This window comes from Gymnoscopelus microlampas (assembly GCF_963454915.1).
Source record: "Gymnoscopelus microlampas genome assembly, chromosome: 5".
Classification (NCBI taxonomy): domain Eukaryota; kingdom Metazoa; phylum Chordata; class Actinopteri; order Myctophiformes; family Myctophidae; genus Gymnoscopelus; species Gymnoscopelus microlampas.
Genome location: NC_139942.1, coordinates 43,280,829 through 43,300,386, shown reverse-complemented (window position 1 = coordinate 43,300,386; position 19,558 = coordinate 43,280,829). Strand labels below are relative to the sequence as shown.

Sequence of the window (19,558 nt, the reverse complement as noted above, 5' to 3'; positions counted from 1 at the left end):
ACACACACACACACACACACACACACACACACACACACACACACACACACACACACACACACACACACACACACACACACACACACACACACACACACACACACACACACACACACACACACAGTGACCAATGTATTATTAAAGGCAGTACGAAGGACTGTCCTGGCACCCTGCTCTGGAGCTTAGCGAGTTAAGTTAATTTAGTCTGTTGAGGTTTGGGCCCGGACATCAACCTCAGCACTCAGCAGTGCCAAGTCCTCCCCGTGGTGTGAGTACACTGTGAAATCCAGAGTGTAAACGTTGGTCAAACGTAACACTCCAGGCTTTATTATGTTCAATTTAGATGTGTGGCCAATGGGGACTTTAAAGCGTAACCTGGATACATGAGAAAACAGAGATACAAACAAAGATTCAGTAGAGGGTGACAGGAAAAGTTCACCACAGCATCTTTATTCTGGGGAAATAAATTCTCAGAAAATAGCAGATTGGTTAATTTCAGCTACGATATTTAGTGTAGAGTGAAAAGAGTCACTAGTATAGAGCCTTGACTAGTATAGATCCTTGAGGGACTCCTCAACACAGTATAGGGTTTAAGTGGTTAGGTATAAGAGTTTGCATGTGCATGGGGATGGGCTGTAGGGTGTTAGGGTTAGCCGGTGCCCAGCCCATATAGCACACCTGCAGCCTCAGAGAGAGAGAGAGGGGGGGGGGGTAGAACAGATTACCTCCGCAAATGAGGAGGTATGAAGGGATCAAATCCACAGAGACGGAACAGAAAAGTCAGAAAAGATAGATAGAAGGAGAGTGAAGGGAGAGAGAGAGAGAAAGAGAGAGAGAGAACAAATACAAGAGCTCTTTACAGGAGGGGGTGGGGGGGCAGAATATAAAGAGATCTCCAGTGTGTGTCCTGTATACTGCCTGTAGAGAGAGAGAGAGAGAGAGAGAGAGAGAGAGAGAGAGAGAGAGAGAGAGAGAGAGAGAGAGAGAGAGAGAGTGAGAGAGAGAGAGAGAGAGAGAACAGATCACCACTCACTGCTAGAACAAAGTAACCATCAGTCTTTCTTCAGCTGTCAGTGGCATTAGACCTATACACCTGCCTGACTGTCAGACAGAAGCAGCGACGAGTGGTGAAAGGAGGACAAGACAAAGTGCCAAGAGAAAAGAAAGCAGCAACAAAGGGAAAGAGAGAGAGAAAGAAAGAGGGGTGGGAGAGAGAGAGAGAGAGAGAGAGAGAGAGAGAGAGAGAGAGAGAGAGAGAGAGAGCAGTGGAGGAAAACCAAGCTGCAGGGAGGAATAGCAGAATAACAAAAGCCTGAGAATCCAGAGACAACAGAGGAGGGAAGACAATAAAGGGGAGAGAGAAGAGAGAGAGGGACCGTTGGTGATCATCAGGAAAGCTGTTCACTGCCAGAAGACACTGTTGAGGAGACCATACGAGAGACGACATCATTTGGGTGAAGAGAATTGCTTTAGACTGGTGACTGTTCAGCTGAACACAAAATTAAACTAACCTGCAGTAACTTTGTGTACTGTGAGGAAGAGACTACTTTGAGCTAAGTGACAGCCTTTGAGTGTTCAGCACCATGGCCGACAATGTGAATGAGGAATCTGATTATTACCCTGGCAAGGATGAAATGGACTGGGGATACGAGGAAGGTAAGACCCTGACCATCAACTCTCACAGATCGCAGTGCTAGAAAAACAAACGTTCTGGATTTATTCACAGAAAAGCAGAGGTTTGTTTTTGCCTAACGCAAGTCCAGAATTCTACATTGTATGACATTGTTGAATATGAGGTGATTAGTTACTGTTGCTTGAAAACAAAATGTATATAGTGCAAGCCAACAATAGCAGAATTAACCATTTGGATGTTTACATTAGGGGAATGGGGTTAATTTCAATTCAACCAGTTCCAAAGAATATGGTTGCATAGAACTCATGACATTTGCAGATGCACATTTTCAGATGACACTAATGTTTGCCAAGGGTACACTGAGAAATTGCCCATTTACTGCAGGGTTTGCACCATGATCGTGTTGTGATGACTTAACTGCATGGTTTAATTGTTTCAAATTCTTGATTTGATTCATTCCCAGTTAGGCAGCTTACACACCTAGGCTAGAGGATTAGGGGTCATCTTGTACAGTGGAAGGATAACTGTATAGGCGGTTATCAAACATTCACCTTGGGGAATTCAATTTTCAGGTATTTGTTTCTTCTTCTTGTGACCCAAAACTGGTTTTGCAGGCTATTGTTTACAAGACTGTTAACCTACTAACCTACAGTATGTATCCTCTATGAAACTTTGTCAACATAACAGTCTAGCTTTGGCCGATACATGATTCAGAATAATCAAAAGTTGGAAATAACGTTTATGATAAGTTGTTATAGCTATAGTCTTAATTATATAAATTACAGCCATCATTAGCTCACTTTCTACTTCTTACTTTGTCTTTACTGAGCAACCACGGAATTAACTGTAACAATGAACTGTAACAATACTACTGTAAGTATACTCTTTAAGATAACGGCCCATTCATGATTGGCTTAAGAAATGCCATCACAGAACTGCAGAAACCCTGTATCTTCAACAAGACAATAATTCCTTAATATCTTTTTTCCATAACGTGGAATCATACCAGCTGTCATTTACAGTTGTGAAAAACAAACTCAGAGATTGCGGGTTTCTGCAGGAGGCTGGATATATTGATGGTTTATAAGGACTTTATTGAGGCAAGCGAGCAGTTTATGAGAAGAAATTGTTTAAAGATGCCTCTGAAATACCTTATAAACGTTATTCATTCAGAAAACCATGACTGCTTACAATATGATGTTGCCTGCCTGACCTCTATCATACTAATACCCTGAATAATAATATGCATATTAATATTGATAATACAATGTCTTGTCATGGTCCAGTATTTTTTAATTCTCTTCTCACACAGTAATGCAATAAGGATATACAAGTACTACACATTAATTCTCATTTCCTTCTGCTTTCTAACTGCATGTTTTGGGTCTGAACATCACCACTACTCAAAGTGCCTCTTAAAGGAGTAAAGCTGCTCGCATCCTAACTGAATTGCTAAAATATTTGCTGTGGTATGAAACATTCAATGTACCCTTTCCCCCTGTATTTGCTATTTCACTGCTTTGAAATAAATGCATGGCCAACCTCTCCTTTGTTCAAAGACTGCATTGCCAACTTCTTTGTTTTTGTAATCCAATTACAGCAAGTTTTTGAGCATTAGTAAAACTGTATCAATGAAAATGGGAAATTAACTTTAATCTCATATTACACCTTTATTAGTAATTCAGCATATACGGTATATAGGGCAGTTTCCTATTTAGCTTCGTAAGGAGTCATTCTACAATACAAGGATGTTAGAATGTGATAAACACTGTGTATAAATCATGTTTCTTTTTGTGGAACTATAGTATAACAGGACTTAGTAAACGGCTTGCTCTCAGCATGCCACTGAGAAAGACGGCCAAAGAAATAACAGAACAACACACAAACTGAACTGCCAACTTTTGAGTCAGCTAACCTGCCAAGTCTGTCAGTCAGTCAGTCAGTCAGTCAGTCAGTCAGGTATCCCTTGAAGTTCATGAAGTCACAGAGTAAGAGCTGTAACAGTAAAGGATTGTTCTGTCAACCGCAGTTAGTAACTTAGTATTCTACTGGGAAGTAGTAGAATGTGGACTAAAGCTCCTTTTACAGCTCTTTGACTTTAGTCAAATGCACGCACACGCACACACACACACACACACACACACACACACACACACACACACACACACACACACACTCACACACACACACACACACACACACACACACACACACACACACACACACACACACACACTTCAATACGGAATACTGACAGGGAAGGAGGGAGGAGTAGGAAAATATGAAGGACAAGATGACTTCAACACTCTGTAAATATGTAAAATGATAAATCATCAATTATGTCAACTGCTGTGTTTACACACCCAGGCGTAGAGTGGGGACTACATTTCCCAGCAGCCAACGGTGAGTACCAGTCTCCAATCAACTTGAACTCCAGAGAGGCTCAGTACGACGCGTCGCTCCTGGACAGAGTCCTCTCACCGAACTACGTGGTGTGTCGCGACTGTGAGGTCATCAATGATGGACACACTGTACGCATCATGCTCAAGTCCAAATCAGGTGACTTTTGGAATTCTGTGATTCTGTAAGAAAGATAAACAGTAATGAAGACCATTGTGTCCAAGCACACAGTGGTCTGGATCATATTATGGCCAGGATAAATGATTCAAATGCATTCCAATAACAACTATACTTTTTATGGGAACCAACTGTTCCAGAGCCTATCTCTTGTTTGTGAGGCGGCTTGATGTACAAGTACACCCGCTGGACATGATGCTAACATGTCACAGGGACTTACCCCCAATCCAAGCCTTACTAAGTGCCAAGCAGGGAGGCATTGGGCATTGTAGTCATTGGTATGACCCGGCCAGGGAATTGAACCCCGCCCTCCCAGTCTCAGGGCGGACACTGTAACCACAAGGCGGCTGAGTTGGCTATACTTTTTATGCATTAGTAAAATGGCTTTTTGGTTAAACTTCATATGAAGCCCATGTCTATAATGCATCATAATGATACGTATAATACATTACAATATGCTTATAACAGTCAATGTGCAACCCCATCATCACCGACTCCACTTGGGGTCCCGACTCATAATTTGAGAACGTCTGTTATAGCATATTAGTAATCATACCAATAAGTTTCGTTAACCCCACTGTAAACTAGCCTGGAATGGCCAGACTGATAATAATAATAATAATATGGCCAGACTGATCACACGTTGACGTGTGAGTGGTCCCACGTGATCAGTCTGGCCATGCCACGCTAGAGGCCTTTGCAGACAGGGTGCGATTGGATCAGTTTTTACCGCATGCGAAAAGACGCACAAATCGAACTGGGTTTGATTGAAAAATTAAACGCACCGCCGCAGCCACTTGCCGCACGGCAAATCCGGAGCCGGTGAGCATGAGGTCATAGAGAACCATGTGTTCTTTAAAAAAATTATATTGTCAGTTTTTTTCGTGCGAAAAATCGCACCCTGCAAAGGCCTTAACTGTAAACAGGCATGTAATTCATTTTTGCTCCATATAGCTACCTATTACTCTATACACAGTAAAATCCTCAGTGTTCATTGATCCATTTGTAGCTCTGAGGCAGTGCAAATGTCAGAGTACTGTACTATCGTGTTAATAATAAAGTATTCAAATCAATCAATTGAAAAGAGTTAAATTAACGTTGAGGATTTTGCTGTAGTAGTTTTTTGGATGCTGTGTACTGTGTATTGTGTTTTGATAACAGCTGAATGAATGTTTATCCTGGTGCAATGAAGCGCAGATTAATCTATATGACTTTTTTTATCTCTCTCTCTCTCTCTGCTTGAATTCATCTGCCCATTATGACGCGCTGTGCCTGTTTACCCATAATGCCATGGTGGCCAGTGGTTACCGGTGGCCCACTGCCTAGTGACCATGAGTACGAGCTGCATGAGGTGCGTTTCCACTGGGGCAAGGAGCACCAGAGAGGGTCAGAACATACCGTCAACTTCAAGGCCTTTCCTATGGAGGTACATTACATTACATTACATTACATTACAGTCATTTAGCAGACGCTTTTATCCAAAGCGACTTACAATAAGTGCATTCAACATAGGTAGGGAACGAAACTACTAATCACCAGAAGTCTTAAGTGCATTTCCTGCAAAAACAAGCAACCAAGAGTATACCTAGCGCTAAGGTAAAAGTGCTATACAGTATATCAGCTACCTACTTTCTTAAACAGATGAGACAAAATAGCAAAATCAAATGAGCACGAGCTAATACAAAAAGTGTATCGACTAAACAAGATCCAATAAAACAGTACAACAATAAAACAAGAGTTCTTACAACTAGTTAACAACAAGTAAGCCAGACAAAGAGGAAGGGTAGTGTTTCCTGAAGAGGTGGGTTTTCAGCCTGCGGCGAAAGATGGGCAGTGACTCTGCTGTCCTGACATCAGTGGGAAGTTCATTCCACCACTGTGGGGCCAGAACAGAAAAAAAGTCGTGACCGTGTCGATCGACCAGAAGGTACACTATATAAACATCGTCACTGTCTGTCTGTTGGAAAACTCTTATCTCCATATTTTAACATTCTAGGTTTTTTCCCCATAAATGAATGCCCTACTTCGTCATACTACAGTTGCAAACATAACGTGCAGTGCATCACGTTTTTCAGCTTGTAGATCTGCTGTTTTTGAATTTGAATCATGAACAGTTACAGTTTTGGACATATGAGTTTCCACATGACAGCAACAATATCCAAAACTGTTACTTTAAAGGTTGATTGATTGATTGAACCACAAATAGGCCTACACCAGCACATCTTACTGCTCTCTCACTCTCACTCTCACACACACGCGAGCACGCACGCATGCATGCACGCACGCACAAGGCTGTGGCAATGACCATGGATGGGTGGTTGGGAGGTCAACCCCACAGTATTTCCCCACAAAACAAAATAAACAGTGTGTAACTTGATATTTCTGACTTAAGTGATTTTCCTTCAAGCAAAACTGTAACTCTGGCCTGTAGCAACATTAGCTAGCTATAGAGCTAGCTACAGTATAGTCAGTGAGAAACTGTTACACTGTGAGGCATTCTGTGTACATAACATAGAGCATAAAATTCCTGCAGTTTGGTGATGTAGCCTATCACTGTTCCCACTTCTCCGAATAATTTAATAAATGGGCGCCTGCGGGCTGAAAAAGTAATTATTTTTTAATTCAGACAGAGATAACATTCGAAACATGCATCGTATCACAAAAAGGGGAAAAGGGGATAAAAAGGGGAAAAAAGAAGATAATTGATAATTATGCCCATAAATAACCAACAACAGTGTGTTAAAAACAGAAGTACACAAAATGCAAAATATCAATCATAGAGGGTGAAAAAAGCCCAGTGGGAAAATGTGTGTCTTCAGTTTATTTTGAAGGACCAGCCAGAAAGGGGCAGAGTGGACTTCTAAGGGCCCTATCTTGTGCACTGCCTTAGCCCTTATCCCTAAACTTCTTTGCCATCTTTTACTATTTTTAAAAACATTTTAAATAGTTCAAATAGCCAATCTACAAGCCAGTCTCATAAGACTATATTATCCATTATGTTCAGTTGTGCCCTCTCTTAAGCCTTCAGTCACCACCAGCTGATGGTTCCTGTACTTAAAACTGTTAAGGAGGCTTACTGACTAAAGTACACTTCCACACCTGTTGTAAACATTGACCTGTCAAATACAGCTTCTGTTTCACCATTTTGCCTCCTCCATCTATCTATGTATTTAGCCTCCTAAAGCTTAATTTGTTCTCCGTCTGATGACGGTGTCACACACACATGCCAAAAATAGTAGACCTACAAGCCCACGACACATTGCATGCGCGACACGTTGTGGGCTTGTAGATGGGCTGTTTTTGTCACGCGACAGAAGTATGAATCTGGCTTTTACTATCCCTCTCCTTCTCCCTCTCTCTCTCTGTGTATACTCTCTCTCCAGCTACATCTGATCCACTGGAACAGCACTCTGTTCAACTGCTTAGAGGATGCACTAGGAAAGAAGAATGGGGTTCTCGCCATAGCTCTCTTTGTACAGGTATTAATTCAAATCAATTCAACCAAGGATTATTGAGCATTGTCAGCCTGGGACCAACGAGAGAATCGATACTTAAGCGTGGGAACATCGGAAAGGCAAAGTCTTCCCCAGTCTCTTTAAATAGCAGAAGACCCATGACTTTTAGAGAGTTTCAGCCATACCCTGCTACACTTCCTCTCGCAGACCTCTCTGTTCCTTTGACCTCTCAGGGAGGATGTGAAGATTCTGTTGCACACACGCACACAGTATGCACAATGCTTTTGTCTTAAAAAACGTGGCTCAACCTGTGTGTGTGTTCCCTGCATGCATTTGTGCGTATAAGCAAGTGAGCCACACATGCACACACACATATTGTCTTTGTGACCTGTCCTGTGTTTATCAGATAGGTAAGGAACACTTGGGTCTGAAGGCCATTACTGAAGTTCTACAGGATTTGCAGTACAAGGTGAGATGACAAACATGCTAGTAGAAGAATGACAAGAACAGGGAAAAAAGCGCAAGGTTGGTGATTTTTAATGTGTCATTGTGTTTTCTTCTCAGGGGAAGACCAAGATAATACCCTGCTTTAACCCCAACACTCTCTTACCTGGTGAGAATAACCTTCAACAACAGATTGAAATGTCTCAACAAATCACATGTTGATTTAACCACTTAACCCATTTAGGGCGGGAAGGGAACCCCTATTTGTAACTATACCTTTCAAGACGGGAACCCCTTTTGGGGTTGTTGTTGCTATTGAAAGTATAGCAACATACATTTTTTGTAATTTTATAATGAATATTATGACGTTTTTCAGAAAACGTCAGGATTTAGAAGCCGTTTTTAGAATCGGCCTCAGGTCTAAATGGGTTAAGGCCTATTTTATACTTTAGTCATATGACAGTGTTACGTGTTTGAGCCAAATCTAGGGGGAACCAGGTCAGAGGACCTCTGACCTTGGCGTTACGCCCATGGGCATCTCTCACTCTAGAGAAGTAGTTGGACAGGTACATGGGCTCTGTTTCCTCTGAGTATCTTAAAGACCAGGCCCATTTCAAGTTGCTGTACTCTGTCTTCCACCATGAGCCATCCTAGCCTAGCAAAGTTAGCTGTAGCAAAGTTAGCTGCATGGGGTTAAGTGAGTCCTTATCAGTTTGTTTTGAGAGTGTGAACGTTTTGTTTTAGTGACATGGGGGTGTTAATGAACCATGATGAGGTGCATGCATTGTCAAACTGACACTGGATGAGGGCTCCCGGCTGGCGTCCTCAGTGTGCTCTTGTTGACAAACGAGTTATGATGTACTCCGGAGTCCTGTATATATTGTTATAACATGATATTTCATGGTAATGTTTGCTCCACCCACCAGACCCCCTACTAAGAGACTACTGGGTGTATGAAGGTTCTCTCACCACACCTCCTTGTAGTGAGCAGGTGACCTGGATACTGTACCGCTACCCTCTCACCATCTCACAGATGCAGGTAATGAAAGGTTACTGTATAAGTCAGTGGTATGGTACCCAAACAGATTACTTCACAATGACGTTACATTATGTTATATTATCTATGTTCGTTTGTTTGTTTAGCCCCAAAAAACGTCAGCTGTTCCAAAATTGGGCCAAACAAAGGTGCTTATTGGTCAAAAACCCAGATGTGTGTCTCAAAGAATACACACGGAAAGTTTGAATAGAAGTCGAACACTGTGACAGTGCTTGAGTTATGTGAGAGACAGACAGACGGACGGACGGACGGACGGACGGACGGACGGACGCACGCACGCACGCACGCACGCAAACACACGCAAACACACACACACACACACACACACACACACACACACACACACACACACACACACACACGCGCACACACACACACACACACACACACACACACACACACACACACACACACACACACACGCACACACACACACACACACACACACATACATTCTTGTGACTTCAAAACCACGCAAGATCTAATAAATTGGCTGCTGGCATTCTCAGGACCTCAAATTCTGTACAGATATACTGTAGCCAGATTATCAGACCGAGGCAGTCCACTCAGTGGAGTGGGCGGGGTCTTTGGTCTAGAGCCAGGATAGTACAGATAACCTTCTAACCAATCAATGAGTTAATGATCACTGGATGATTCACATCTAAAATAAGTCACTTTAGTTTAAAGGTTAAAAGATGAAGTGGAAATCACCTGACATTTATTTAAACCTTTTCATCTGAACCCCCCCTCTGGTCTGCTGGCCCTTTTCAAAGAGACTCGTCGCCTCACCTGCAGACCCCGACCCTGACCGTCTATTTTGCTCATCGGGTTAATCCTCTCTGCATGGCGCCTGGCATTTTGTTTTATAATGCAATTTTGGGGTCATGGGTGGTATGGCTGACTTGGAAAAGGCACCATGCCAACTTCTGTCAATGTTATGATCCTGACACCTCCTCCCTCTCGCAATCCAGAAGATGTGACTTTTATCTATACTTGGTTGACCGGTATCCCTCAGGGCTCTCTATATAACTTTTCTGTTTTAGCTTTACATGAAAAATATCTAAATCTAGAGCAGCTATTTTCAGCGAAGGCTTTCCCAACATGCTGTGGTTAACCACATAAATCATACCATTCCTCTTCAGGCCTGAACATTCAGCAGAAAAAATCAATCAATCGATCAAGCTCACGACGTGTTGCAACATTTTTGAGCTTGAAGATCAGCTATTTTCAGCAAAGATATTGGAGAGGGAAAAAAGGAGGGGGCCTTGTGTAGTATATAGGGCAGGGGTCTTCAACGTTTTTCAGGTCAAGGACCCCTTAGCTGAGACAGATTTTTTTTTTTTACTTGGTCTGCTCTTTTTTCCCTCTACACCAAACCTCTTAAAATAGCCGATCTACAAGTCTACAACGCCTCGCAGCGCGAGGAGTTGTGAGCTTGTAGATCTGCTATTTTTTGCTAATGTTCCCCTCAGAAAAGGGATGCTAGCGTTCAGGTGGTCAATGTAAAAAAAAAAACATTGTATCACACAAAGATTTTGCGGACCCCTTATAGTAGCTCTGAGGGCCCCCTAGGGGTCCCGGAACTCCTGTTGAAGACCCCTGATATAGGGTTTAAGTGGTTAAAATGTGGTTGTATCCGTTCCATTTGACCATACAGTAGTTTTGTGCTGAATGACTGGAGGACACTATTGTGAACAGTAGCAGTCTTTTATGGCAACAGGTGTGGGGCCCTAAGATACATCAAACATCCGGCTAATATTGACGGCCAATGGCAAGTGTGTGTGTGTGTGTGTGTGTGCGAGCGCGTGCGCGTGCGCGTGCGCGTGTGCGTGTGTGTGTGTGTGTGTGTGTGAGAGAGCATGTGTGCGTGCATTTGTGTGTGCACTGGCACACTTTTATTGCTATACTTGAGGGCCAAATGTCCCTGCAAAATATTGTAGAATTTGATAAATAGACGTTGTGAGGACAATTTTCTGGTCCTCACAAGATAAATTATAGTTTTATGGTTAAGGAAGAATAGAGTTAAACTTATAATTCAGAAACGTTTCAGGTTGGGGTTATAGGGTTAGAGATATGGCTGATTTAAGTTACTGTATACAGTACATGCCAGTGTCATGCACCGAAAATAGCCGTTGTACAAGCTCACAAAGCGTTGCGCTGCATGTGTGTGTGTGTGTGTGTGTGTGTGTGTATGTGCGTGCGTGCGTGCGTGCGTGCGTGCGTGCGTGCGTGCGCGCGCGTGCGTAACGTGCGTGCGTGCGTGCGTGTGCGTGTGCGCGCACTTGTGCAATGCAACAGTTGTGAGGACTACTATAAATCTTACATGTAATCTGAGTTATAAATCCTCAGCAGTGGTCAGTGGTTAAGTCAACATTTTGACAGCGCTGTGGAGGCGCCAACACTGCTTCCATGTTTGTTCGGAGTATTGAAACCATATACTGTGTAGCCTATTCCTGCGACCAATGCTGAATCTCTCCACAATGGCTGCATTGACTTATGATGAGATTTTTTTTTATTTGCGACCATTTGCAGCAGAGACGTGACTTGCAAATGTAAAATACATTTGTGTGATCTCTCTGCTAAGTCAGTTAACAGAAAATCTGATCTGCAAAGAGTCAGATCAGTGAAAAGCCTATTTTCACGCCTTTATTAATCGTCGTATGTTTGGTTTGGGACTAAAGCCATGTTTGTTATGGGCAGCACTAAATCCATGTTCTATGTTTACGGTGGCCAACAAGGTGTTTAGTATTACCATGGTTGAGATGGCTGGTGTTAAAGGGATAGTTATTTTTTTCTATTGATTAGTCACCACATCATGGATAGTTTTTTTGGACCGCTAGGCAGCGGTTCCGGTAAGAGACACAAAGGAGACACTTTGTGTCTCCTACCGGAACCGCTGCCGGTGATCAAATTATTGGCTTAGGAATGCGACAAAACATTTTAAAATATCCATGAATTCAAGTCTCCATGGGGTGACTAATCAATAGAAAAAAAGTCATTTTGGGGGTGAACTATCCCTTTAAGTCAGCACATCTCTGATGCATCCCAAGCTTAGACTAGCTTGAATCAAGCTGGTTGTGAGCTGGTTGAGCTGCTGGTAGACCAGCTTGATCCTACTAACACCATGAATGCTCGTGAAGAAATAACGAACAGCGATTTTACTATTTATATAACTTCTAGCTGCCATCCAAATAGTTTTTCTTACACACACACACACACACACACACACACGCGCGCGCACCCGCTCACGTGCACGCGCACACACACTTCTCACTCTCCTGGCTCACACCAACAGGGCTTTTTAAGTTTGAAGCCAAATTGAATAACTTTCTCCTGGGACTCAGGCTCATTAAAACATATAATACTTGTGTTGTGAAGACATTAGGTATGGGCTAGCAACCTATTTTGGATTTAAAGGTGTGTTTTTGATTGATTGTTTGAATACTACAGTATATATAATAAATTGCAGTACAGTACCGCAATTACAATTACGCAAGCAATGCTAAAAGTATAACACAAAAAGACTGAGGGCTTGTTTCCATTGTGGTTTTATGCATTCAATTCATAATCACTGTCTGCCTGTCTCCCACTCCCCCCTCCACCTCTCTCTCTCTCTCCCCAGATTGAGGAGTTTCGGAGGCTGCGGTCTCATATCAAAGGAGCAGAAGTTCCAGAAGGGAATGACGGGGTTCTGGGGGATAACTTCCGTCCCACCCAGCCGCTCAGTGACAGGACGGTCCGCGCTGCCTTCCAGTGACCCCTGCTCTCCTCCTTTTGCACACAACAACCATGGGGACCTACAGACACTGGTTGGAACGGTAGTGACAAGTGACCACCACTGCTATCTGTTGTCCATGTGTGCACACCACAACAACTACGGTACAATCACTGACAGAAGAAGTAATCAGTGGTTCTCAAACCTTTTCGTGCCAAGGACCCCCAAATTGATATGTATGTGGCCGCGGACCACCACCTGAAAAAATGTTGTGCCAGGGACCCCCAGAACAAGCAAAGATTTGTGTTAAAAATGTTCGCCATTTTCACACATTTTTCAAGATTTTTCTAAAATAGCAGATCTACAAGCTGTAGATCTGCTATTTTTTAATAGCCAAAGTATCAAATATGGCTAAATGGGATAAAATGATTGTAACGCTTTATTAACACATTTTGCTGGGGACCCCCTGGTATCCACCCAAGGACCCCTGGGGGTCCCCGGACCCCACTTTGAAACCAACTTACAGAACATGAAGATGTATTCAAGATTGGATTTTACAGACAACATTGACTATGACCTAATAACGGGCATAACAAAGTTTTCCCAGAAGCCTTTGAGGTTCCCCTCAAACCCTGGACTGGAATTGGGGATGTGGGATAAAAGGCTGGAGTACATCAGTACAATTGTAGCAGTAGTAGAAGTAACCCAGTTCAGTCCTCAATCTGGGACTAGTTTGGCCTGAAAATCCCTATTTTAGCAGAGCTGCATTGCGACAGGGGATGAGGTTTATATTTTTGGTGGCAGGCGAAAAAGACCCAGATTGGTCAAAATAATACCTTTTTATTCACAAAAACGTTATTGATTGCAGCTTTAACACAAATACATTATATCCTGTAAAAATGGCTTGTTTGCATTGTTTGTGTTTCTGATTGAAACTCACTAGTATATATGATAATAAAGCAGCTGCTACAGTATAGAGTTATTTGGTAAAATAAGTCACACTGCCTCCAGAAATACTGACTTATAAAAAGTCATAAGTGCATAATTTGGAAGTAACATGGTAATGTATTTTCTGTGCAAACAAAAGCGAGGGTGAAAAGAGTGATGGGTGTGGGCAACCATTTTGAAACAGAGCAGTAAAGACATGAATGCCAGAGATTGAGAAGGGAATGGAGGATGGGTGGAGGGAGATGGAGGAGGGGAAAATGGAGGGAGAGGAAGAGAAAATAGGAATTACAGAGGGAGGGGAGGGAAGGAGGTATAGTATAGACTATAGGGACAGAGAGAGGTTTGAATGGAGGGGAGGGAGAGAGCAAAGGCTGCACAAGGACCATGATAGATAGAAGGATATTTCATGGGAGGGAGAGAGAGAGAGAGAGAGAGAGAGAGAGGGAGAGGGAGAGAGAGAGAGAGAGAGAGGGAGAGGGGGGTGTGTGTAAAGACAGAGAGGCGGAGTTGAAAATGCCAGTGGGGTGAAAGAGGAGTAGGGGGAGAAGGGAGAGCGAGAGGGCTGGTAAAAACAGGAGGACCATTGTTTTCCATGTAAGGTATATCTCACCGGTCACACCAACCCAGGCCCTCCTGACAAGCAGACCGGCACAGGGGGAGAGATGGAGTGAACACAGGAGAGAATGCTGCTCTGTTACCAAACAGTGGGCCGGGACCCATTTTTGGGTTGTGGACCCATTGGGTACCGAGTTAATATTAATCAAAATATGAATAATAATAAGACAAATTAAGAAAATAAATTGCATTTTTTTTTTAGATACCATAAAAAAAACTTTTAAGAAGTAGTGAAAATAGCAGCTCTACAAGCTGACAACACGTGACATCTTGACACGTCGTGAGCTTGTAGATCGGCTATTCTCACTAGTGTTGTCACTTAAATTTCTCTTCTAGGTCTCGAGGTAAAACGTTTGTGAACCACTGCTCTGAAGTGCCCAGTAAAATCCTGAGTGTTGATTTAACTCAGGAGTGTAAAATGTGCCATTTATGTATTTTGTTGGGGAATTGGTTTTCGGTTAACTTATTACACAGTTAAGTTACAGTAAACAGGATTTTACTGTCATGGGTTACACGGATTGAAAGCAGTTGGATGGGTTCTTAAGGACTCCGTCATGTCATATGAAACCACGGCAAACATTATCATTATTATCCTACAAAAGGGGGTGTGCTGCTGTGGGGACGAAATGGCCCCCAGAAACAGAGGGCCAATAAAAATACTTTCCATCAGCACGCACGTACGCACGCACACGCACACACACACACACACACACACACACTCTGGCCTGACTTTGCCTAAGAAAAACATCTGTTCCATCGTCCACCTCTTTCTGTTTTTCAGAAGGGAAGAGAAGAGTGACGCTGGGAGAAGGAAAGGAAGAGAAGATGGGTGTAAAAGAGAGATGGGAGTGAGTGAGAGAGAGAGAGAGAGAGAGAGAGAGCAGAGGAATGGAGAAGAGGAGAGAGAGAGAGAGAGAAGGGAGTAAGAGAAGTTGGCCTGATGCCAGATCACCTGGGGTCTGAGTGGACGAAGACGGCATTAACCTCCTCCTCTCGGTCTACACACCTTCGCCCTGTGTGTGTGTGTGTGTGCGCGCGCGCGCGCTCGCATGTGTGTCTGTGTGTGTACGTTCACGTCTTGCTTTTTCTGTCTCTTTATCTGTGAGCCACTGAGGATTTTACTGTGATATTTCTCTCTCTCTCTCTCTGTCTACTGTATCTGTCTGTGTGTTTTACTGTTTGATTATGTACGTAGAGTATTCTACGATGTTACTTGTTGTGTGTGTGTGTGTGTGTGTGTGTGTGTGTGTGTGTGTGTGTGTGCTTGGACCACACACACATTGCCAAGCTTCGCAGTGCTGCAAAAACAAAAGGAAACATCAGCCACACACATTACAACTAAACACACACAGGGGTGTGGCTGCTGTGTGCACACATACCTACACACAGAAACAAAAGGACACATGCACACTCACACCACCGGCTCTAGTCTGTATTCCGTACAGTGGCGGAGCGTCCGGGGAGGCAAGGGAGGCGGCCGCCTCCCGGCCCGCGACCCTGGAGGGCCCGGCCGCCGGGCCCTCCAGGGTCGCGGCCCCGACCCGGTCGCCGCGACCGGGCCGGGGCCGCGACCTCTCCGCGGCGCCTCTCCGCCTCTCATTTAATTAAAGCATTATTATCATCATTAAAATAATATTGAAATGTTATGTTGCGTGTTGTTGGTTTATTTTCACTCACAGTGATGCAAATATACAAAATTATCTTATCTTATATCTCCAAATGTATTTTGGTTAAAATCGTCATCAACATCTGCCAAAAAAGACGCATTGACACCCGTGACCTATACGTCATCATCAGTCACTTGTCAACACAAGCCAGGACAGGTAGCCTTCAAACCCTAAAACCGAAATAAAGTGACAAAAAGCCCCCCAAAAGGTGACCCGACCCGACCCAAACCCGCAAAATTTTCCGCGCGCTTCGCGCGCGGGATGTGCACCCACGCACGCGCGCTGCGCGCGCGTGCGTGGTGGCACGGGGGGGGCCTGTTTACTGTGCTCTGCCTCCCGGCCCGGCTTTCAGTTGTTCCGCCACTGATTCCGTACATTATCTTACAGTGAACGTGAATGTAGGCCCAGTGGTTCTCAACCTTTACTGGATCAGGGCCCACTTGTGAAAATCATGAATCGGCCGTTTGCGGCCCACCCATCTTAAGTTTAAGTTGCTATTCATCGGTAGGCCTATCACAATGAAAACACATTTTTCAAGATTTAAAAGAAATCTCATGTAATTTTTTTTTAACATGAAAACAAAATCCCAGTGTTTGCCAATTATTTGGGGACCCACTTGCAATATCCTCGCGGCCCACCGGTGGGCCCCAGCCCACAGGTTGAGAATCCCTGTGCTATAGAAGATGCTTCTAATTACAGATTTTGACATTGATAATGTATTGTATTTTTTTCTGTAAAAATATTAAAAGGGAATGTAACAATAAGTGAATAACTTGCTGTCATAATTGTCATTTACTATTCTGTCTGTCTGTTGGTATCTGTACGTGTGTGTGTGTGTGTGTGTGTGTGTGTGTGTGTGTGTGTGTGTGTGTGTGTGTGTGTGTGTGTGTGTGTGTGTGTGTGTGTGTGTGTGTGTGTGTGTGTGTGTGTGTGTGTGCGTGCGTTAACCTAGAGAGTGTTTGAACAGTAGGGTCCATTTCGTTCCAGTAGGCTACACTCTCTGAGTTACAGACCTGTAAGGGTCCATTTTGGACCCCTAGTGGTCACCCAAACCCGAAATTGAGAACCACTGCTCTAAAGACACCACCTGACTCACCACCTGCGTTGCGATGTGAGGTGCTGTGAGCTTGTAGGAGGAGAGGTTAGGAGAGGAGATAAAGACAGACAGACACTTCCAGGAGTCCCAGGGGTCGCTTTCTGCCGTGGGTGCCCACCAGGGGTCACTCTGCCCCAGGTAGATACATTGCAGGGCTTCTGCTATTTTCAATGAAAGATGTTTAGCAGCAGAGGGTCCTGAAGGGCTTGTGACATCAGTCCTGCTGTTCCTCCTAGGCCAAGGCTCGCTTTGGCTGCAAAGAAAGAAAGAAAGAAAGAGTAGAGACAGCAAAGATTAAGGCTGCCCAACAATCAGCACCAATTTTTTGGGAGCCCCTAAAAAAAGAAGAAACATTGATCCACAGGCCCTATAGGAGATGATTTATGCTGCACTCAAGTTGGGGTGTAGTAAATCAGATTGCATTGCGATCAAATAAGGGGCCAAAAGCAATAATGCCTGCAGCTTGTGCTACCTCCAACTGAAAATAAGATAAGCCAAACCAGCATAATCTTTTCTGAAGATTTCTTGCCCAAATTCCAAAATAGGAACACCAGGTTAAAAGTCGTTATGTCTGTCTGTGGGTTTTATAAATATTTAACCAATAAAAAGTATTAACAAGAGATTGTGGCTAAGTAAAATCTACACTTTTTCCTGAAAAGTAACGGTTTTGGACAAAGGTTTTTTGCACAACAGCATTGATATACTACACATATTTTTGTGACTGTGTAACGGAGGTCCTCTTAATCTCTGTTACGTTACAGGACTTTGAGATATGTTCATGTACTTGTCAGGGGGGACACAGTTATACAGGTATATATTGCACATGATAAATGAGTAGGAGACAAGTAATGGATTATGATTGTGGTCTTTATTGTCTGTTGCCATGTATGTGTGTTCCAGACATCGGGGGAGGGGTCACCTGTGAAAGACAAATGTCAAAGTTAGAATAGTTATGCTATGGGCTCTAAGAATATAAATGTTATTGCTATGTTTCTCACAACTTACTTGTCCTTTCCTGTCTCCTACTCCCAGGGTGCAGTATTTAAAGAGTCCCCAGGGAAACAACAGCTGCTTTTATAGTTCCGGGAGGGTTCCATCACATAGGATTGTGCCAGGGGTGGGGAAAATGTTATATAGTTATGTTTGTGGGTTATTGTGGGGTTTGGGGATGGTAGTTCATTTAGATCAGTTAAGTGATGTCATATTGTGGTTTACATAGTAGGTATATTGCTGGGTTTGGTATGTGGGGGGGTTTTATGGGAAATTATTATGATAGAGCAACCCTGTAGTTGGTAGCACCTGAGGGTGGGGAGTATAAAAGGCTGCTTTCTATGCCAGTCTGTAATAGGGATGGTCAGAACAGCATGTGCCCAGAGCACATGATTTTATTGTTAGAATGTATATTACTAGAGGGTCGGGGCGCTGCGCGCCCCTCCCCCCTAGCCGCTGCACGGTGCTTTGTGTTTGTTGGTCTCTATAATATATAAAGCCATAATAGGAGATGTTCCCAATGGAGCTATGCCCAAATATGGAGTGTGTTGTCTGACCTCACTTGGGTCTCGTTGGGCGGTGGTCGGCGATGACGCTAAGGAACAACATGGCCGACTGTAATGTTGTGAGTTTGTGTTGGCCGCAATTAATTATGCTGCGAGGGGGCAGATGTGTGCTGAGCAGTATGAAGTGGCCTACAGACTGCGCGTAGTAATTCTGCACGTTGTGGCGTGTCTTGTTAGTGACATTGATATGTTGTTTTTGTGTTTAGTCCCACACAGTGGCAGGTTTTTTTTGGGGGTTTTGGGTTTAGAAATGTATATTACTAGAGGGTCGGGGCGCTGCGCGCCCCTCCCCCCTATCCGCTGCGCGGTGCTTTGTGTTTGTTGGTCTCTATAATATATAAAGCCATAATAGGAGATGTTCCCAATGGAGCTATGCCCAAATATGGAGTGTGTTGTCTGACCTCACTTGGGTCTCGTTGGGCGGTGGTCGGCGATGACGCTAAGGAACAACATGGCCGACTGTAATGTTGTGAGTTTGTGTTGGCCGCAATTAATTATGCTGCGAGGGGGCAGATGTGTGCTGAGCAGTATGAAGTGGCCTACAGACTGCGTGTAGTAATTCTGCACGTTGTGGCGTGTCTTGTTAGTGACATTGATATGTTGTTTTTGTGTTTAGTCCCACACAGTGGCAGGTATTTTTTTGGGGTTTTGGGTTTAGAAATGTATATATAGAAGATGGACACTGTAACCTTTTTTGGGAATAAAGGCCCACCAAGTGGCATTTAATATATTTCCTGCCTCTGCCTCCTCACTTCGGGTCATGACCGCTCGGTCAATCTAACAGACTGTAATTCA

General features: G+C 43.6%; 1 protein-coding gene across 2 annotated transcripts; it reads left to right on the top strand.

The window, feature by feature from the left end:
• Window positions 1-1,295: 1,295 nt before the first annotated feature.
• On the top strand, window positions 1,296-15,763 carry ca8 (carbonic anhydrase VIII). Of its 2 annotated transcripts, XR_014600883.1 has the most exons (9): window positions 1,296-1,656; window positions 4,001-4,192; window positions 5,512-5,636; window positions 7,594-7,689; window positions 8,072-8,134; window positions 8,230-8,278; window positions 9,036-9,148; window positions 12,789-12,984; window positions 15,226-15,763. XR_014600883.1 is itself a non-coding variant. In XM_084058759.1 (8 exons), the coding sequence occupies exons 1-8, from the start codon at window positions 1,584-1,586 to the stop codon at window positions 12,921-12,923; spliced, it is 846 nt and encodes a 281-aa protein (XP_083914885.1). In that variant the 5' UTR covers window positions 1,296-1,583; the 3' UTR covers window positions 12,924-13,164. The 2 variants fall into 2 exon arrangements, 1 of the variants encoding a protein (XP_083914885.1); XM_084058759.1 differs by lacking the exon at window positions 15,226-15,763 and having other exon boundaries at window positions 12,789-13,164.
• The last annotated feature ends 3,795 nt before the right edge of the window (window positions 15,764-19,558 follow it).

Coding starts and splice junctions, on each gene's coding strand:
- ca8 (XM_084058759.1), top strand. CDS start 1,584: ATGGCCGACAATGTGAATGAGGAATCTGATTATTACCCTGGCAAGGAT. Junction 7,690..8,071: donor CCATAGCTCTCTTTGTACAG/GTATTAATTCAA, acceptor TGTGTTTATCAG/ATAGGTAAGGAACACTTGGG. Junction 9,149..12,788: donor TCACCATCTCACAGATGCAG/GTAATGAAAGGT, acceptor CTCTCTCCCCAG/ATTGAGGAGTTTCGGAGGCT.